The 20617-nt window shown below is 37.4% G+C and overlaps 1 protein-coding gene across 5 annotated transcripts in view; it reads right to left on the bottom strand.

Annotated features, from left to right (window-relative positions):
* Positions 1-20617, bottom strand: part of SMAP1 (small ArfGAP 1) — a 93332-nt gene that overhangs the window by 40936 nt on the left and 31779 nt on the right. Inside the window, exons 1-4 of one of the 5 annotated variants that reach the window (XM_068937497.1) lie at positions 19013-19240; positions 18406-18491; positions 8026-8103; positions 4510-4590 (exon numbers count right to left, since the gene is read on the bottom strand). In XM_068937497.1, the coding sequence (XP_068793598.1) occupies positions 4510-4590; positions 8026-8103; positions 18406-18491; positions 19013-19157 (390 nt within the window). In that variant the 5' untranslated portion in view covers positions 19158-19240. Of the gene's footprint in view, positions 1-4509; positions 4591-8025; positions 8104-18405; positions 18492-19012; positions 19241-20617 lie in introns of those variants that run through there. The other 4 variants (XM_068937495.1, XM_068937499.1, XM_068937496.1 and 1 more) reach the window with 4 other exon arrangements.

Below are 20617 nucleotides of genomic sequence, written 5' to 3'. Positions count from 1 at the left end.
GTTACGAGATACCCTAGCTCTCAACTACTAATTTATAATATTTAAATAAAATTTCAATGAAAATTAAGATGACTCATTCTTGGAAGGTGCCTTCTTGAAGTCAATGCTGCTTAAAGTCTGAAATGGACTCCCACATTTTACTTTCATCTTCCTGAAATATGACAACTATTATATTTTACCTCTGCAGGTAAAGAATTCCTCAAAAAACTTAAGTTTTTCAAATCTCTGTAAAATACTGATGAGCTAACAAAGGCTATAAACCTCTCATGAAATGCAACTATCACATCAAAAAAAAAAAAAGACATATGCACATCTTCCTGGTGTTTAATTTCATACATGAATTTGAATCCTGACAGATTAGTACAGCAGCCCTAATATTTTAGCCCATATGAGAAATTCTAAAACTAAATACAAGATTCTAGTTTCCTGACATGACAGATCATTATATGATGTTATGTATGCTGAACATACAGCATTCCAATTGTTACATAGTTTTCCCGGAAAAACTGAAACATGCTGACACTACACGTTCTGCAGTCTGTAGAACTTAAAAATTACCTTTTTAAAGCCACAAAATACTAGTGAATCAACAAAGCCTTACATGTATATTTATTTAATGGTTACAATAAGTTTGCTGTATAAGAACAATTTATCAACTGAGATGCATGATGAACGCTACTTTTGCGCCAAACAAGGACTTACACAGCAGGAAAGTAAACTGCCTTTTCTGAGCGCTACTAGCCTATTGCCAACATGGAAAACTGATCAAACCACCAGACCAGACTTCATGAAGTATCAGAAACTAAGTAATAACACTGAAGTTGACAACATTACTATTTCATAATAGGATTTGTTCAGTTTGCTCATTAGACTCAAAAAAAACCCTGTAAAACTGCCTGCAGCTTGGTGATAATGCCACTTTTTTTTTTTTTTTTTTTTTGAATTCTGCAGATCTAATTTGGAACATCATACTGTTGGCTACTCCCAAGAAAACACTGACCACCGGGCTGGAATCAATCTGTAACTGACACAGTAAGACCTTGTTATTATAGAAATTACCCAGTAATTTTGTTACAGAGCGTGGAACAGCCCAGAAAATTGAGTCACAGTAAGTATCCTTGCTGCTCGCTGTTCTGCAGTAGCGCTCTGTCTGGTTTTGAGAAAATTCTACTCTGCATTTGAATTCACCTTCAACTAGAAGTTTCAAAAAACTGTTTCCTATGAAAACTGTTTTTAAGGAAGTCAGGATTATTCAGTAGAAAAGCAATTTCAGTCAGAAAGCCCACCAAGGTTAAATCAGTTAAAAAGTGAATTTCTGTCCTTTTTACTCAAAGCACCTTAATCAGCAAAGTATCTTTTACACTGTAATTACACTTAAACTTTAATGCAATATTGGGATAATGCAATTTACTAAATTAACACTACAAAGTTTCCAGCAATATTTGAAAATGCAAAAGAAAGGGCCAGACATTCAGCTGTCGAAGGCTCAAGATGACCAATCAGTACTAAAGTACATTACTGACCAGTCGGTAACGAAAGGCTTTTCTGCAGATGCAGGAGCAGACTAGTTGGCTCCGTGAAGCAGAGACCTGTACACAAGAACTGAGGAAGAACACTAAATCTTTCAGGACGCACATTCTTGTTTCAAGAGCTAACAAACTTCAAGTCAACATAAGACAAAGAAGGGAGGACACTAAGAATGTAAGACTCATAGGAGCTTATGACTTTTTATAAAGAGATCTAATGGGAAGTTTTCTATAGCTTCCGTTTCAACTTTTGACAGGCTTAGAATCTGTTGATTTTTGAAATCTTTATTGTATCTTCTACAGGATGGATAAAAGACTTACTGAATTACCTCAGTCGAGAGGGGTCTCAAAACTCCCACCCAACTGCCAGCTGCTTGGCCACGTATTTTTGATTCATCAGCATTCCAAGCCTGAAAGGTCTATACTGCAAACACACTACGCAGCAGGAAGGTGACCCTTACGAGGGAAACCAGTTATTTCACACACAAAATGTCCAAAGAGCCTTTAAACTGTTTCCTTCGCCAGGAAGTTCAGAACTGGGATAAAAAGGCATCTGCCTTTCAATGTGGTCATTGAAAATATGACTCTATGCCCAAGATGCTAGTGTTCCCCTATTGATTCACTATGCAAAATTTAAGATATCTTACAGACAGTTTCTAACTGGACATCAGGTCTGTCATTATCAGCCAAACAAAGAACAACACTCATGTCTTTAATCAGCTCCCTGAAGCAGAATAATATCACAAAAGTAGCAACGTATAATTCTGCATGCATAAAAATAGATCTTTCACGTCCCTAGTACTCTCCACCAGTCTTTTTCAATGGAAACACAAGCAGTCAAGATCTACGCATCTTTCTTTTAGATTCTAGAAAGTGCCTGGGATTAACATATGTAGAGTTTACAGGCTTTGTCTAAAAATTGCATGTTTCGAATGATCCGTAAGAGCCTTAAAAAACTCTAGCTGGAAGAACTTCTTAATTAAAAAGGTAATAGATAGATGAGTTTAAGTTGAGCAATCAGTACTGACACATTAATAATAAAGTACACTCCAGTATTTCAAACATTTTGCAGCTGCTGCAATAGCACTGTTATCGAATGTTGATATATTTACCAAATATCCCATTTTGTAGCGTGAGCATTTAGAATCACCACACCACTTCTTATTTGCTTGGTCATTTAATTGGTAATCTAATGACATCTCAGTAGATCTCCGTGGCGTTCGAATTAGTTTTTATTTTGAACATTAGGGTAGTCCCTCAGCTACAACCATGCACTGCTGTCTTCTCTCCTCAACTAACCAATTATTCCTAGCCATGTGACAAGGTTCAGGCATCCTTTCAAAGGAGCACCCACTACCCCCACAAAAAGTGAGACCTCTGGGCTTTAGAAAATTAAGACTTGCAAACCACACTGACATTTTAAATCTATAAATCTAAATCACATTTTTCTAAGAGCCAGAATAAAACTTTAAATTTGGCTGGAGAGAAAGAATCTGTGCCGTTATGAAACTTCAATAATCACCGACTTTAACATTCTTACTACCTTCTGTAAACACGCATTGATCTCTTACCATATGAATAAGAACATCCTTTTCCACTAGGTCACTGAAGCCACCCAAATTGCCATAACAGTTTTCTTATGCAATAACAGCTTATTCCAACACTGCTTTCCAATTTCTGAAGAACGGTATTTGTATAGGGGAAGGGCTTGCTCCCTCCAAATCTGCATATATTTTTGTGCTTTGTTATATGATGCAAAATGAGGGGGAACAAATTTTAAGTTTGAAAACTGAACTGAAAATACATCTGCAATTATAATGTATGAAAGCACAACAGCATTTTTCACAACTATAACACAGCACGACTGGGGAATAAACTGACAGGTGGGGACTCCGATGCATTCTACGGACTACACAGCAGATAAGAACACGCTAATTGAGTCGCATAATCTGTGAAAGACATCTGTGTCAAAAGGAAGTATTATATTTAATGCTTAAATTATCCATTCTATTTTTATTTAACATTAACTCTACACAGAAGTGCATGTTAAATTTTAGATGTAGCTACAGCGCTAAAGTTGCTCATTAACCTTTAATATAGCTGCTTAAAGAAGTAGCTCAATGAAGTGGTTCATCTCATGTTCTGTGACATGTTCTAGTTGAATACTTTCAAGCTATTTAGATTAGAGCTACTAATTAAATTTTATAAACCGTAAGCTTATGTTTAAAATAAATTAAGATAAACATAATTAAGTCATCACGTACAGTGTTCAATTCAGTGTCAAGTGGACAATGACCTGCAATTAGGCTGTATAACAACATTAGCTAAACTAGAAAAATAAAAAATTTGTTCAAATTCATTCAGTTCATTTCCATGCTAGTGTCTTATTCCCTTTTTATCCATTATACATTTACTAATATTTCACTTAGTCAAACTCCCTTTCTCAAAGACTCAACTTTCTAAGACACTTCCTAAAATTCTGAGTAAGCTTCACCCTGGTTTAGTGCTGTGTTCACTGAACAGTCCTCGTCTCCTTTGTTATCAAAATATTTTTTACAGTCCAACAGGCCCAAAAGGTCTCTGTGTAACATTGGGATGGAGAATCAGTAATTTCAGATGCTTCTGTGTGCTGCTGCTTGAGCCTAGAGTTTTAGGCTATGTCCACAGTATAGAAAATAAATGCCTTCTAAAAAGAATTTCAGAGGTAGCAATGGTACATCTTTAAAACCTTAATTATCTAAGCTTAAGTCTTAACTAGTGTTTCAGTAGACTCACTTCCCCCTTCTCCCAAACTAGCAACAGATCCCTCATCATATATTCAATCTCTATAGGCAAAGCACAATGAACCACTGCTGCAGGCTATTAGATCATTATTCAGATATATATTTAAAGTAAAACCTTTTTTTTTTTTCAAATTTTGAGAGAACATGGCCTAACACTAGCTGCATTTTCATAATAACTGAAAAAAGTAGACTATTCTTACCTTTTCAACAGCTAGCTGTTTTGACGGTTTTTCTGATTCTCTCTCTCTCTTTTTCTCTTCTTTCTTTTTTTCTTTTTCCTTCTGCAAGAAAAAGTATTTTGCTAGTACACAATAACAATGCATTTGAAAATATATTTATTACCTAAAATCATACAGAATATAAATGGAAGTCTTCAGTTAAGACACAAACCCTGAATTGAAAAGAACCTGATCTATTTGCAAAAATGACCCATTGTGCTCAAATAGTACTACTAAAACTACTGTAACTTTGAGACTTCAAGAAAATACACTTTCAGTTTCTCGTTTGCATTTCTATTTATAAGTAGAAGGGGGGAAAAAAAAAAAAAAAAAAAAAGGAAATGATGTGGCTCTTTCTAAGCTAAGCAGATCTGAAGAGAAGAACACATCCGTAACTGGCCAGAAAAAAAAAGTTTGGGAAAGGCCACGTATTTACAAAACTATCTGCAGCTCACCAAAGCCTATTTCTTCCATATCACTTAATTCAGCTGCTCTACATCACCTTTAGAGAAGTTCTTTCAGGAGAATTTCACCTTTGCTACTATCCCCTCACTTGGTGCTCACTCGTATCTCCATAACAAGACTCAAGTTCCACAAAGGGCGGAAGGAACCAGGACGGTGTGCCATGCTTGACTAGTACCAGAGACATTCTCAATGCAGAACTACTTTCACTGCATCGTCCATTGTGCCATAAACAAAACAGACTCTGTCCTGAATTTCCATTTCAGAAATCTACAAACAATGGTCAAAACGTAGGAGCGTTTAGATTTTACTAGAAATTCCTCCTGCAATCTGGAAAACATTCAGAGGACTGCCAAGGATTTTCAAGGCACACTATGCTTTCCCACAAGATTCAACTGTATAAACTATGATTTCAGCTCAGAGATGAAAAAAGGCAGCTGAAATGTGATATTATAGATTTACCATCTCAAAAGGCACCGAGAGAGTAATCAGGAATTTCTTGCTACCTTCCAGTAAAAGAACAATGTCCTATCAAATGAAGGCCCCATAGAATAAGGTTCAAAGTAAGTTCAAAACAAAAGCAGACTTTTTTCTACACATAGTATAATTAAGCTGTGGAGCTTCTTGCTGCAGCTTATTTAGATGTTGAGAACTTACATGGGTCGAGGGGACAATCAGACAATTTCAAGGAAGAGAAGGCAACGATTGCTAAATTTACAGAAACTGCCACGTGTTAGGTTATATGATAAAAGGCTCATCTCCACCAAGGAGTACTCTCATTAGTACCGATTCCAGTCTTTGCAATCAAAGAACTAATAAGACAATTAGGAAAGTTCTGAACTAACCACAAAGAGACGCAAACAAGTGGGACAATTCTCACACAAAATCAAGATACGTAAGCTGGTCTTTGGTACTGCACATACGAAACAATCACAGATGAGCCTGTATACAACTTTCTGCGGAGTTACTAACGTTGATAAATTATTCTTGCAGTTTAGCAATATGTGAGATTGACACTTAGAGAAGGAATAAGGAAAGCTCCATCAGGTAAAAGTAAAAGAAACTCTGCCTCAAAAAAAAGGCCAACATACTTCCTAGATATTTTTTGTGTTTTGCATTCGGAACGAAACAAGAGTTTTTACAGCATGGAACAAGAATTTGCCATCTGTGATGCGATGGTATCTGTAAGGTGATGAAGCAGTAGCTCCTAAACTTTTTTTCAGTCAATAGGCTTACAACTTTCTTCCATAAACCACTATTTTTAGGAAGTCTTCAAATATTGAAATAGGTTACACAATTGGCTGTGCAGTTCTAATATAATAAGTGAAAAGAGCTCACCAGCCTACAAACTCCTGTCAATGAGGATTCTTTTTAAACATCACGTACATACACCATTTCCACTCTGTGTATCACACGACATTTTGGTTAAAATAGCTCTAAAGCTACCATGAAGGGTGGGTCCTCCCCTCTCCCCTCCTCCTTTTTTTTTAATAAAGGAACTCAAGTATCATTCATTCTTTACAATTTTAAGTAATTTTTGTTTTCCAAACGTATTTACCAGAAGTATTGAGACTGACAGCACAGTAGAAAAGTCACTATTTTTAACCATAGTGCACTTCTGGTCCTTGCTAGAAATGATATTCAAGATATCAAAAATGACAGTAGCTATAAAATTCAGTCTAAGGAGAGGACTGAATTAGATTTTACTTAATATCATTGCCCAAGTCAGAGGATAATCAGCAAAGAAAAAAAGTTTAGCAAGCGCTGAAGTAGTATCTCGGGGAACTTGCCCACAGCTACTATCTTTATAATAAGTACCTATAAGGTAGTGAGTTCTCTGCATAGTTCAGTTATAGGATTACCATACAAGAGACGCCTTGTCTGTGAATTACAGAATTGTACGTGCATCACTATAGTGCCAGTCTATTCAAAAAGTGAAATGAACAGAAGGAGGAGAGCTTCTTGGTAACTGCTAGCTATCAGATCTACCCAAAGGAAAGTCACCAATGCCTTTCTTAGAATACTTTACTGGAAATCTAAGTAATCTTTCTCAAAGCAGAGAGAAAAAAGGGGAGACAAAAAGCTAAACAGAACTTACAAAAAGCCAAGGCCAAGCTAAGCAGAGAAAATACAGACTAAGTACACCAAGAACGGCACGCAAAAATCTCCCGTAAAACTTACCTTTTTACAACTAAAAGGGAACAAGAGCAAGAAAAAGCCATCAAAGCCAACTTTTCTTATGAAAGCACTCAACATACAGCACAGCATGTACTGTACACATATACTGTAGAGTAATATATACGTATTTCAGAAAAGCATCCCCTCTCATGTGCAGGCATTACTTCACCCTAGATCCTATCAAGAAGCAGCGCTATTCAACACGTTCCGTGAATAGGATGCAAGTACAACAATTACTAACTTTAAGTCATATTCAGCTCACAAGTGTGATTTAGCATGTGCTGGTGTAGTCACAAAACCATCTCCTGGTCACAAGTAGTGCTTGTGGAAAGACAAGGGAGTACACACTGCGGCTTTGCTTTTAATTACATGGTACAAATTGTCATAAATAGCAACCTCACAATTCCACTGACAGTAGCTTGCTTAGAGGTTAACAGGTTCACTTTTACTTCAAAGTGGGAAGGTGATTTATTTCCTTTCGCCCTCCCACAAAAGGTCATGTGATTCTTTGATATAGAGCGTAAGAAACCAGTCTTCCCTCTCAGGTCATTAAATTCCAGGTATCGAAAATTATTCCTGAGAGGACAGAACAAAATCAATCATGCCCATTAGCTGGGAATGAAAAAAAAAGCGTTGTGACATGGTTTTGTCATGCTAAACCAGAGCAGAACGAGAATTTCAACACAAAGACATTAATATAGGATAATCATACAGGGTGGGGGGTTTATCCCACTGCATCAGTTCTTTTCATTTATCTAGTCCAGGAAGCAGGGGGAACAGAAGTATTTTAAATGCCTGAAGTTTTACTAAAGATAAGAGAAGGTAACCTGACAAGAGTTGCACCAGAAAACAGTATACCTCTGCTTTGCTCTTCTCGGCAGCAGCTTGCAGAGAGGGAGAGGATGCCAAAGGCTGAGCAGCATCAGAAGAAGATATCTATACAAAAGAGGAAAGAAATGAGAGGAAAATAAGCAAGAATAGGTGGGAAGGGGGCAGAAGAGGCAGCCAAGAAAAACGAGTTTCACTCTTTTTCAAGAATTTTGAGGAAAAATTCACATTAAATAGAAAAAAAAAGACAAAGTATTTCTTTTTTTCTTCTTCTTCTTTTTTTTAGTTGTACCAGTACTATTTCTAAAGGAAAACTGTTGGCTAACAATGAGTGACTTAAAATTAAATTCACTAGAAGAGAAAATAAGAAAATGAACCTGAATAAGATCATATCACAGGCATAAGAAAAATAATTAGGTTTCATCCATTGTTCAGTTTTATCCAGTGTGACTATTGAAATATTAATGTCCTGAAGCACGATGGCATATTGTCCCCAGCGGAGGGGGAGAGGAGAGAATGCTTTTGTTCTTGTTCACTGTAACAAAATACTTGCATTAAGGGCAAAGTAAAATAATGCTAAAAGTTATACATTAATTAAAGTTCTAATTAACTGTTCTCTAAGAGCACATCAAACGAGGAGAAAGCTTAAGTTAATACAAAGCAGCATGCTAGCAGTGGAACGCCAGAGCTACTAGACAGGTAATTTTTGTTCTTTTAACAATGTCAGACCAACTAGACAAGTACTATCTCTCTTCTAGGAATCAGTGTGTAAAACTGCTATTAGCATAACTATACTTCCAGAATTATTCAAAAGGTGTAAGTTATATATGCAACAGAAGTAGTTTGCTCAAGAAAATGATATTTCTCTAAATGCACTTTCATACACCATCTTTTCCTATTTCCTGCATAGTTGATCACTTTAATGGAAACATGATCTTTCCTTTCCCTTTACTACAAAAATACAACTGAATTACATTTACCAAACACGTAGTAGATCTTCAAAGCTATAAAGGTGACATTTCTACACTGCCTTGTATCATCTCTACTATCTAGAAGGAAAATTTAAAAATAAATGAAGCTCTTACAGAGTAGGTCATTATGTTGGATCAAAATAACCAGTTTAGATGACACATTTTTACTTAATTTAAAAAAAAAAACTTGCATTAAAAGGAAACAAAGCTACAGAAGAACCGTACCTCATGTCTAAATGCAACATATTTCTCTCAGATTATAGAATTACAGAACTGCCAAGGTTGGAAGGGACCTCTGGAGGTCATCTAGTCCAACTCCCCTGAGTTACAGCACACTGCACAGGATCGCATCCAGGCAGGTTTTGAAGATCTCCAGGGAAGGAGAGTCCACCACCTCTCTGGGCAACCTGTGCCAGTGCTCTGTCATCCTCAACAGGAAAGAAGTTTTTCCTCACGTTCGGATGGAACTGCCTGTGGTTCAGTTTGGGCCTCTTGCCCTGACACTGGGCACCACGGAGAAGAGTCTGGCCTCGTCCTCTCGACACCCCTCCTTCACATACTTGTACACACTGATAAGATCCCGCCCTCAGTCGTCTTTTCTCCAGGCTGAGCAGTCCCAGCTCCCGCAGCCTTTCCTCATCTGAGAGATGCTCCAGTCCCCTCATCATCTTAGCAGCCCTCCGCTGGACTCACTCCAGCAGCTCCATGTCTCTCTTGTACTGGGGAGCCCAGAACTGGACACAGTACTCCAGGGGAGGCCTCCCCAGGGCTGAGGAGAGGGGCAGGATCACCTCCCTCCACCTGCTGGCAACACTCTGCCTAGTGCACCCCAGGGTACCATTGGCCTTCTTGGCCACAAGGGCACAGTGCTGCCTCATGCTCAACTTGTTGTCCACCAGCACTCCCAGGTCCTTCTCGGCAGAGCTGCTTTCCAGCAGGTCAACCCCCAGCCTGTCCTGGTGCCTGGGGTTCTTCCCGCCCAGGTGCAGCACCCTGCACTTGCCTTGGTTGGACTTCAGGAGGTTCCTCTCCGCCCACCTCTCCAGCCTGTCCAGCTCCCTCTGAATGGCAGCACAGCCCTCTGGCGTGTCAGCTACTCCTCTGCGTTTTGTATCATCAGCAAACTTGCTGAGGGTGCACTCTGTCCCTTCCTCCAGGTCACTGATGACTACATTGAACAAGACTGGACCCAGGACTGACCCCTGGGGGACACCGCTAGCTACAGGCCTCCAACTAGGTTCTGCACCACCGACCACAACCCTCGGAGCTCGGCCGTCCAGCCAGTTCTCCGTCCACCTCACCGTCCACTCATCCAACCCTCACTTCCTGAGTTTACCTGGGAGGATGTGATGGGAGACAGTGTCCAAAGCCTTGCTGAAGTCCAGGGAGACAACATCCACTGCTCTGCCCTCCTCTACCCAGCCAGTCATTCCATCACAGAAGGCTTTTAGGCAATCCTACCACTACCATAGCTTACATATTTGGAATATTTATATTCCATGTATTCACAGACTCAGAAATTATGCTACTAGATGGTGCAGAGTTTCAGGAAAGATTTATAAATGATCATTTTTTAAACCACATTTAACCTGTGAGTATGAAATGTAGAATCCTCAATGTTAAACTTATTGCTTTAAAATTCTCAAGTTATTAGAAAAGTTACTGACACACCTGCTGCAATGAAACTGAGTTTCCTATAGTGTAGCATTCTGTCACTATAGCAACACAGTGATCCTTATTCTGATTTAATCACATTGTAACCGAAGATGTCAGAAAAAAGGTAACTATGCATCAGACCATAAACTCTTACGTTACTAAGACTCCAATAACGTGAGCGTTCCCACAGAAACCAAGATAACCAAACATTTTAAATATATTTTCAGTTTTCTAAAGATAACTGGGATTTTTGTTCTTTAATTCTTCCTTATGCTTCAGATATTAGAGAACTGAAGTTCGATAGCTCTCACAGGTGAGCAGCAGGTAACAGCTACTGACCACATAAACAGATGAGCAGAGTTTCATGGTGGGGATGTCGCAGGGGAATCAGCACTACAGATGTTTGTGTCACGTCTTCATGCTTCCATAATGGTCCTTCTCAACCTACATATCATCTTCATAAGTTAAGGGATTGTCTAACCTAGAATAGGGTAATCCTATGAAAGTTTAATTATTGTAATTTTGCAAACTAAGTGTTGGAGAAACAGTATGTAATCTAGAAGCAGCCAGATAGAATGAAAAGCAGTTGCAGTCTAGCCTGTGATAACAGACAGGATGGTTAAGTTGAGAAATATCCAAACGTAACATCTGAAAATACACAGCAGCACTGCATTCTCTTCAGGGTAACAATCCGGGCTTGAAAGCACGCTTCACATATGCAAGCACGCAACTAAACAAGTGTACAAAAGGCATATGAATGAAGATAATCTTTAAGAGAAAAAACATTACAGTGCATAAAGAATGGATTAAGTTGATATAATGGAGCAATAGCATGACTTCAAACTGATGAACAGTTTTGTCACCTCTGCATCATGTCAAATATGCTGTCTACCATGCTGCACTAGATAAACACGAATGATGAAAAAAATCCAGTCAAGTCAAACAGAGTGGCTGCCGAAGCATAAAACAGGATTAAAAAACAGACTCTGGAGCAATTCATTTATGGCCAGCGGTTAAGCAGTTAAGAGTATCAAGAGCTGATCAGGGTACCTGAGAAGCCTGGAGAACTATTTGCCACTTGGACCAACATATTTAAGGAACAGCTGACCAGCATCCCATTAACATATCAAGCTAAAGCTGAACAAGCTACCTCCAGAACTGGGAGTAGGCCAGCTCCGTGCTGAATTGTGTCACATTCACGTGTCAGCACCCGCACCAAATAAAACTGATACCTATTAACGTAATAGGGTATGTAATGCATGGGTAGATATTCTTTTGTTATCTTGGATATTATTTAATTAGAATATTCTAAATTTTGAATAATATCAAAGTCATCATTAAGAATCTTGATACTCTCTTCAGGTGTGAAGAGAAACCAAACAACTCAATCATTGCATACTTGGTTTTCAGGAGTATTTCAGAACGCTCATTTTTAACTCATGATCTAACCCATACAGAATGTTTTAATGTACCAGTGGCACTACTGGATGTTCTGAGATTTCAGGAGAACCCATTTTCATTCTCCCTTGTACTCTCCCCCAAGCTCTCCTTACTTTCACAGGTTGTGGTACATTCATATCTTCAAACTGCAGCATATTTTACAGATCTAATGTACAGCAAAAACTTCAGTATATAGTCCTTCTCATTAGCATAAACTATCCCTAAACAACTTTCAACACTATTCTGCCTGTTTCACCGCCAAAGTCTAGGTTAGATCATTCAAAGTTAGTATTACTGACACTTATGTCCTGTTTCCAATGCATACATACCACTAGGTGGTGTTAGCTACTGAACAGATGAAACACTGATGAAGAATAGTGGTTCAAAACAAGCTGCATGTTGCTATTTTATAGTTCCAGTAAGGCTTTATGTTTTCAAAACTTCTGCTGTGTTATATAGCTCATAGAGCTGTTCCAATCTGTTGTGTAGGCGAACGAATCTGTTTTGACTACAAACGGTAACTGAGAAAGCATCTGCTCAGCAACCTATTTCTACATTTTTGTGATAATACTACTGACTGGCCAGGCCAATAGTGAGAGTGTTGAGGTTAGACTAACTCCCAGATCATGCCAGTCACTCCTGACAGGTACATGCATCCAACTCTGCAGCAGGTGCTGCATTCTGTTCCGGTGAAACTACCTCTTAGTAGCTGAAAGCCACAAATGAACCTCCAATACTTATATCAGAACCCTGATCACCACTCAGGGCTGACCACCAAGGCTTTAGCATCAGTTTTAAAGCTGTTTATAATTTTAATAGACTGAGATCATTGAAAAGCAGCACTAATGTGACCTCGTCTCAAAGTAATATATGTATTTTCCATCTGACAAATATTAGCAACCTCTTGTTTCTGTAAGACTGATCAAAAACATCAGTAATGGAAAATGTACCCCACGTCTGGCTCTAAACCCAAGTATCTGAATGTACTGTTGGTCACGAGCACACCCTGCTTTGTTAATATAGCAAAAAAATTGTGGTTTTCAAAAAAAAAACCATTCCACAGCAATAAACATTCTGTTAAAATTGACACATTAGAAAATTGACTAATCTAATTCTTACATTCCATTGGAAGCTAAGGGAAAAAAGCTGATGAGCTGTTCCTAGAAAAGCAGACCAATGCTGATACCAATTATGAAATTTGAAGAGCAGGCTGTAGGAAAGGTACAAAATATCTTTTTCTAGTTCAGATCCAACAGAAAGCCATTTGTGCAAGTAGGTAATAAGACCCCAGGAAGATCTGTCATTACAAAACATTAAAGACAAGTGACCAAAACCACCTCCACTTCAGGTCATGTGCCTAAAGCAATAAATTCCTCTAAACTTGTATACCATAGCACAAAAAGCAGTTTTCAGCCATCTTCTAGAGTTCTCAAGTACAAAGCACACGCCTATCTAATCTTATAATAATGTACGTGACACTATCCTCTGGAAGAAAAGTTGTCAGCTATGTGTTATAATGCCAATAATCAAGGACCAGAAAAAATTAACGGTTGCCTTTGCAACCAGTCACACATGTTGGAGCTGCCAGAAAAAGAACAAAGCTAATGTGCATAAGCATGTCAAAACCATACTGCAAGCTGACAACTAGCATCTGAACATTTAACTTTCAGTTAACTGTTTATGCTCAGAACTCAATAAAACTTTGATTTACTTTGAGACTAAAACACTTCAAGTCATTTCACTTTAGCAATTCTTATATCTCCCTGTTTGCATTTTGAGCTCTTATTTACAAGGCTGATGTAGCAGAAAAACCATTTTGCATGATGAAACTCCACACTGCATTTTAAAGCACTAGGTATACTCAGTGCAGAACTTCTTTAGCTAAAACAATTGTGAGAAAGGTGAGGCATTCGTTTTTTTTCCTCCCTCTCATAATCAATAGCAATTATGTTCTTTAACATCCACGACTAGTTCTGGAGTGAACAGCTACCACATTGATATGTTTTTGTTACACACTACTTCTCCTACAGAAGTAGGCACTGCCATCACATATGCATGGCATCACCTGCTCAACTAATCGAGTTAACTGTATTCTAGACAACTACACATTTATTTATTTCTCAAAATTTAAATACGGAGGGGAAGTGAGGCATTGTTATTCAAGTTCAATTACAGCCACTAACACAGGTAAGCCCAACCTCTGAACTTCTACTTTTTCCAGGCTAGAAAGTGATCTTGCCAGCAGTCTGCATCTCCTTTCCATTCTGTACTCTACTACTTTGTTTTGAAACTGGGCTGAAAAAATCAAAGGAAAGAAACAAGCCCAAAAAGTGAACTTGTCAAATCAGTGCTTTGTCCGATAATCACAGAAGTAACACTTGAACCTGCTCTTTTCACTGGGAAAAGTCTGCCCTCTAGCTATTGTTTTAATATTCTGAAAATATTCCTGAGAACACCGCTCATCCTGTATTTCAAGCAAGCTGTGTGTGCATCATCCATTTTCAGTCTCATTCAAGTATTTCAGAAATATCAAAAGTAGTGGTAGTTCAATTAAAAGACGATTAGTCTTAAATACATTATGATGTCATTTTTTCTAGTCTGTAACATAGGTTATATTAAATGAACCGCATACATTTAATTTTCAATTCATTAAACTTCTCTTAACGGCTGGTAGTAGTGTTAGAAACTCTACTGCACTGCCTCCCAGGTAGAGATAATAAATCTCACGAGAAATGGGAAAAGGAAGCTGGCCCAAAGCCTAGAATATCTGTATCTGTCACAGCTTCCACAATGAAAATACCACCACACAGGTGGTATTAACTGAAAGACCCATTTTTTCAAACACACACAGGTGGTGTGAAAATCATAGGCTACAGCTGGAAGTCTTACTAACCTAAGTTTGTTTTTTCTGGTCTGCGTCACTGACTTCAGGGCATGGCTTTCAAAGTAGTAGCAGAAAGTGTCACAAGGAAGTAAGATAATACAAAGTCACCCAGAAAGCTAACAATATATCCCAAATAGGGAAGAAAAAAAAATTAGTTAAGGACAAGGAGTAACTGCAGTTGGGCCAGAGTCTGGTGGGAAGGATACAGAGGATAAGAAGCCTAAAATAGAAAAGAAAGAAAGAAAGAAAACCAAAAAATAACCCCACCTTAAGAATAGAGGGAATAAGTTAAAGCAGCCTGATGCCCAGCCTCTACTGAGTTTTTTCCATTTGTAGAGTTCCTTTTTTATATATAGATTTAGAACTATGCAAGTCTAGGTCTGCTGTAATAAGGAGTTTCATTACAAGAGTAAGGTAGGTCATTCTCCTAAAAAAAAAAAAATTAAAAAAAAAATCAAGATAGCTTTATTTTTCATTCTTTTGGGATATTTGCCTTATGTCTCTAGCAAGGTTCCTATTCGCTCCTGGAAAAGCACTATTTTGCCAGTGTTTCGGGTCATTTTTTTTTAAAAGTATACAAGCTCAGATTCTAATGGAAAAGTGTTTGCATAATTGCAGGCGGTGCTTTTTTAACAGTGCTCCAGGAGATAACAACCTGCAGAAGCAGGAACAGTTTAATCAGAGCCCAAAGCAAAGAAGAGAATTAATAAGCAACAGTTTTCAAGACTGACATTGTAGGAGAAGAAATTGCTTTACCCTCCAGTTCTAGAACTGTTATGTACATTAAAAAAAAAAAAAAGATGAATATAAGGGAATTCGCCTATGTTTGAAAGTGGAAATCAGGTGCAAGTCTGAAGTGGGACGATATTCCTAAATAGCTTCATATCAACACCTACCTGAAGAAGAGTTTATTTAACATGCAAAACTGCTTCACACCAACCACCATAGTAACTGTTTACACGAGTTACTAAATTACGGAAGCAGTGCAAGGCCTTAACTGCTGCACGTGAGCTTTTAGGGATATATAGACTCTAACGCCGCAGTATAGCCCACAGTAAATTGCTCATGTTACCATATCTTAAATGCATCAAGTTTATAAAGACTCCTAATCCTCTCAATACTATGTGAAGCTTGTTTTAATGGATTCTGTATTATACCTCGCATCCTTCACAGTTCACTTTTATTCTTAAAAATTGTTAAGGGGACTTGGCATAAAATTAATTCTAGGAGGAGGAGAATATCATGCTGAAATAACTTTAAATAACTCTATTTGTCAACAACTACTGCTGCTCATAAGTCCAATATTCAAATAGTAAAAGTCCATTCCCACAGTTAACAGTACCCTAATCACATGTAGTGTTTACAGAACGGTAATACACATATATTCCCAAGTAATATATGACCAAATGCATTTTAATAGTGAAGTTAATTATTTTTCAAACCATGCCTCTTTCAGATGATGTTAAATTTTTCTAACGTATATTTGGTTTCTATTTAAATGTATTACCCTATTTAAAATGCAACCAGTAACTGAAAATACTTTTGTTTGTTGCCCACAGCTTTATCCTGCATCGCTTTTCAGTGAACCATGACAAAAATCATTATATTTTCCATATTTGCCTATTTTCAGTCTGCATGTTTGGTCATACTACTGGTCTTTGCACTAGCTAATTTTATCAGCATAGTACGTGTCTGTAAAATTTCAAACTTAGTAGTATTACAACAGTGTGGTCAGAGAACGCACAATTACACAATTAACATATTGTAACAAAAGACATAAGATGTAAGAATCTTGAGCGTCAGGGAATCAAGACCTGAACCCTAACATATCCTAGGCTCCAACAGACAGAATACATTAACACAAAAGTTGTACTGTTAGATAAACATCTCCTTCCCAATAATTAAACTAACAGTGAAATAGTACATTATATTGACTAAATTACGTTAAAATTACAACCCTGATGCTACCTGAAGCTTTTATTACAAGCTCCTTGTAACAGTGGACCAAATCCAGAAAACCCTTTATAGTTTTAAATACCACCTCAGTGAAATTAAGTAACTGAGGTAAAACAAGCAACCCTTATACTAGCTGAACGGTTCACAGGACTATTACTGATAAAATTATCATGCTATCAGCTGCTCTGAGTGTTACCAAAACTTTTAACAGAGGGCCACAAGACTACAAGCAGGAATCTTCCCCTCCTCACTACACTAGCTTAGCAAATTTGGTCATGTGCGCATTTAGGGTTTTGCCATATATAATCCCCCCTCAATAGACTGTCTCCTTCAAACCTGAAGAAAAGCAGATGAATGTGCATGTGCATGACTCGTCTGGTGTTAAATTATTTCATAATAGGACAGATTTGGCTCCAGTCTCTTTAGACAGTTCAGGCACTTTATGTCAGTTATTGACTGAAAAGCCCAGGTAGAAGAAATAAAAGGCTGTTACCTAGTCAGCAGTAACACGCTGTTGCTTCAGGATTTCTGGACTCTACTCTTGGTTCCGTAAGAGGTAAGCAATTTATATTAGTTTGCAATAGGATAAGCAAAATCTGATTAAACTTTCAAATATATTAAAGCACCACTGGATTCTAATATAATAGACACCTAGAATGATCTTGTGATACTTTTAAACTTATTTCAGAGGTATAATTTTCAACTATTTTTCCAATCTCTACTTCAGAATCAAAGTAAACACGGGTAACTAACATCGTAATTCAAACTATGATTTCTACTTCACCTCTTAAGTGAGGCAACTTCCCTTCTACTTCAAGTATACCTAGTGAACTGTAATTCTCAAGTTTCCAGCTTGGTTTTATCCTAAAATGAAAGCATAGTTCAGAGATTCATTTTCACTGCTAGCAAAGGCAGCATAAATTCCCGCTCTTTCCTCTCAACCTGGCATTCATCTTCCTATCAAAGTTCACTGCCCACTCAGATGCAGTGATGCTTACATGCTAGGCTGTATTTCAGTACTGTAGATATAGAAAAATGAGGGTTTAAACATACACACTTGTATAAATAAAAAATTACATAAGCTTGATCAGAGGCCCCAAAAAATAGCTGCATTAAAAAAAACCAAAGTAGTCGTAAACAGCAATCCTATTTTACTCCTGTACCACACGAAAAGACAGTCAGAAAAAAAAAAAAAAAAAAAGAAGCATCACTGAAAGAGCAAAACACCATAATACAAAAGGCTTGAAGCAAGCTATTTGTTGGATGCTCTGATCTTATAAATGTAATATACAATGTATACTGACCTTACAGAACCTGGAAACAGATTTCAAAAGATATCAAAAAGGCGCTTTTAGCCATGTGTCAAAAAGTGTTCTGCTGTTAAATTTAATATGTCTGAATATAGTATCTCTTCTGTTACAAAATTATACCAAAACGTTTTCTACATCTCCCTTATATAGCTTGCAAGTAAGAAAAGAATTATCAGTGAAATTGTCTACTTACATTGAAGGCATTAGCTGCATTTTTATCATAATACTTCTTCTTTTCATATTTATCCCTGATGAAAAATTCCACAGCTCTGGAAATAGCTAGTTTAAGGAAAACATGCATTTAGTTAAACAGCAACATTAATTCTAATAACTTGTCAGCTTTTTAGGTTGAAGAATTTCATCAAATTCTTGTTCCATTTCATCTTTTAGTTTTAAAGCAACAGAAAATAAAACTCTCTTTTATATAAAACAACTGCTACAGCGTTGTCCAGAAAGAGCTTCCCTTTACTAAGGAAAAAACCAATCACAGGTTAATCTGTTACTGAAATAGTTTGAGAAAGATATACTAAAAGTATTTCAGTGTCCCACAGCTAGGATATTTTAATTTAATATTTATAAGCTGCAGAGCTGTAGTGCTGTAAATACTTGCAAAGGTACTCGCATACTTACAGTAAATAATTAAAGCACAGTTTGCCATATCTCAGAAAGATTATTTTCTTTTCAGAAAAAAGGTGATATTTATGTAGCTGTTTTCTGATTTGCACAGTTTGTACCACGCATCAAAAGTTGATCATAAACTGTTCTCCGAGATCAACAGAAAACTCTCATGGATGACTTACTGTAATAAACTTCTCTGTGGAAGGGAAAGAAAACTAAAGCAATATCGATGAAAAGATACTGAAGGAAAAGTGGAAACAGCAGCAAGCTTACTGACATAGAAAACCAGATCTGATGAGTCACTAGCTCAGCCACACAAAAGGACATTGGTTGTATTTTCTTCAACTATTGTCTGAGCTTATTTGTAAACACCTAAAGCAGCTCTTCCAAAGCAGTTTGAATACTTTAACCATATACAAAGCTGATTCTCTCCTATCTGTAGAGCAAATTTTATCTCATTTGTTCTGCAGTATGATTATCCATCCAAAAAGCAAAACTGCAACTGTGGAAGCTCAGATTCTTTGTATTTCTAACTCCCATATCAATTTTGCTCAGTCAAAGGAAAGATACCTTAATTCCACATACTAGCTCTTAACATTAACAGTGAGCTCAGAGTACTCTCAGCTCTTTCATTCCGCACATCAAATTGTATCCTCAGTAATCATATTTGGTTTTAAATTGGCTTATGCAATTGTCACAGGAGACATGACCTAACCTACTTATCCAGCTCATTCTCATCCATTTTCAGCTTAACGAAAAACAAACAAACAAACAAACAAAAAAAACCAAACAAAACCCAGGAAGGAATGAATGACAGGCAAAACTCCCCCCCTACGGGGAAAATAATCACTGCAACTATATCTATACTGTGATTAGGATTAATTCCTAGGTAAATGAAATACCAATAGCAAAAGCCAAGACCTTTCAAGCAAGAACCAAGTATACAATGTGCTTACTAGCTGCGTTTATGCAGGGCTGAAGCCTCTGCTGCAAAAAACAGGGCTATAGTGGAATTTGGAAAACATTCTTGCAACCTTGTATTCCAAAAACAGAAAGTAAGAGAAAGAGGAAGACTAATACAGCAAGGATTCCACACTTAGACCGCTGCCAAAAAGAGCAGCTGTTTCCCCTCCCAATCTTTCGATAGTTTGTGAGCTTTTTTGATAGTCAGTGTTTCCTCATGTTGGTATTCTTTCAGCTCACCACCTCACTCAAGACAGCTTTTAACACTAGCGATAAATGCTTACACCTACTGATTACATATATAGTTAATATACATGCATTTTACTAAACCAAGCGAGATGAGTTTAAGCATTTTAACTTGTAGTTTCCCAATTTGGTCACTTCACACTGCTTTTCTGGTCAGTGAATTAAAACCAGATACCTTCACAGTGCAATTAGTCATGCCTCTTTCTTCCTAACAAAGGTGTAGGGTCCTGACCTGTATTTTAGACCTCTTACAGATAGAATTTGTTCTCAATGTCCAGAGCAAGCAGCTTTATCCAGCATACTTGACACACAGAATCAGCAAAACAGTACACCAGTACATAGATACGATTTTGGATCGTAATTGGTTATCTGTATTCAATTGTAACTAATGTCTGATGTTTCATGATATATACAAATAATTAAAAGCAGACTGAAAACATTCAAAACTAGATACAGCAGTTTACATGCACTATAACGATAGGCATAAATCAGTCCTTGGATGTTGCTACATTAGCAGATAAAAGTTTACTATTAACTGTTTACTATTAACTATTAAAGTTTACTATTAACGGAAGGGG

This window comes from Struthio camelus, chromosome 3 (assembly GCF_040807025.1).
Source record: "Struthio camelus isolate bStrCam1 chromosome 3, bStrCam1.hap1, whole genome shotgun sequence".
NCBI lineage: Eukaryota > Metazoa > Chordata > Aves > Struthioniformes > Struthionidae > Struthio > Struthio camelus.
Note: the sequence above shows the minus strand (reverse complement) of the source record. Positions and strands in the feature narration are given on the sequence as shown.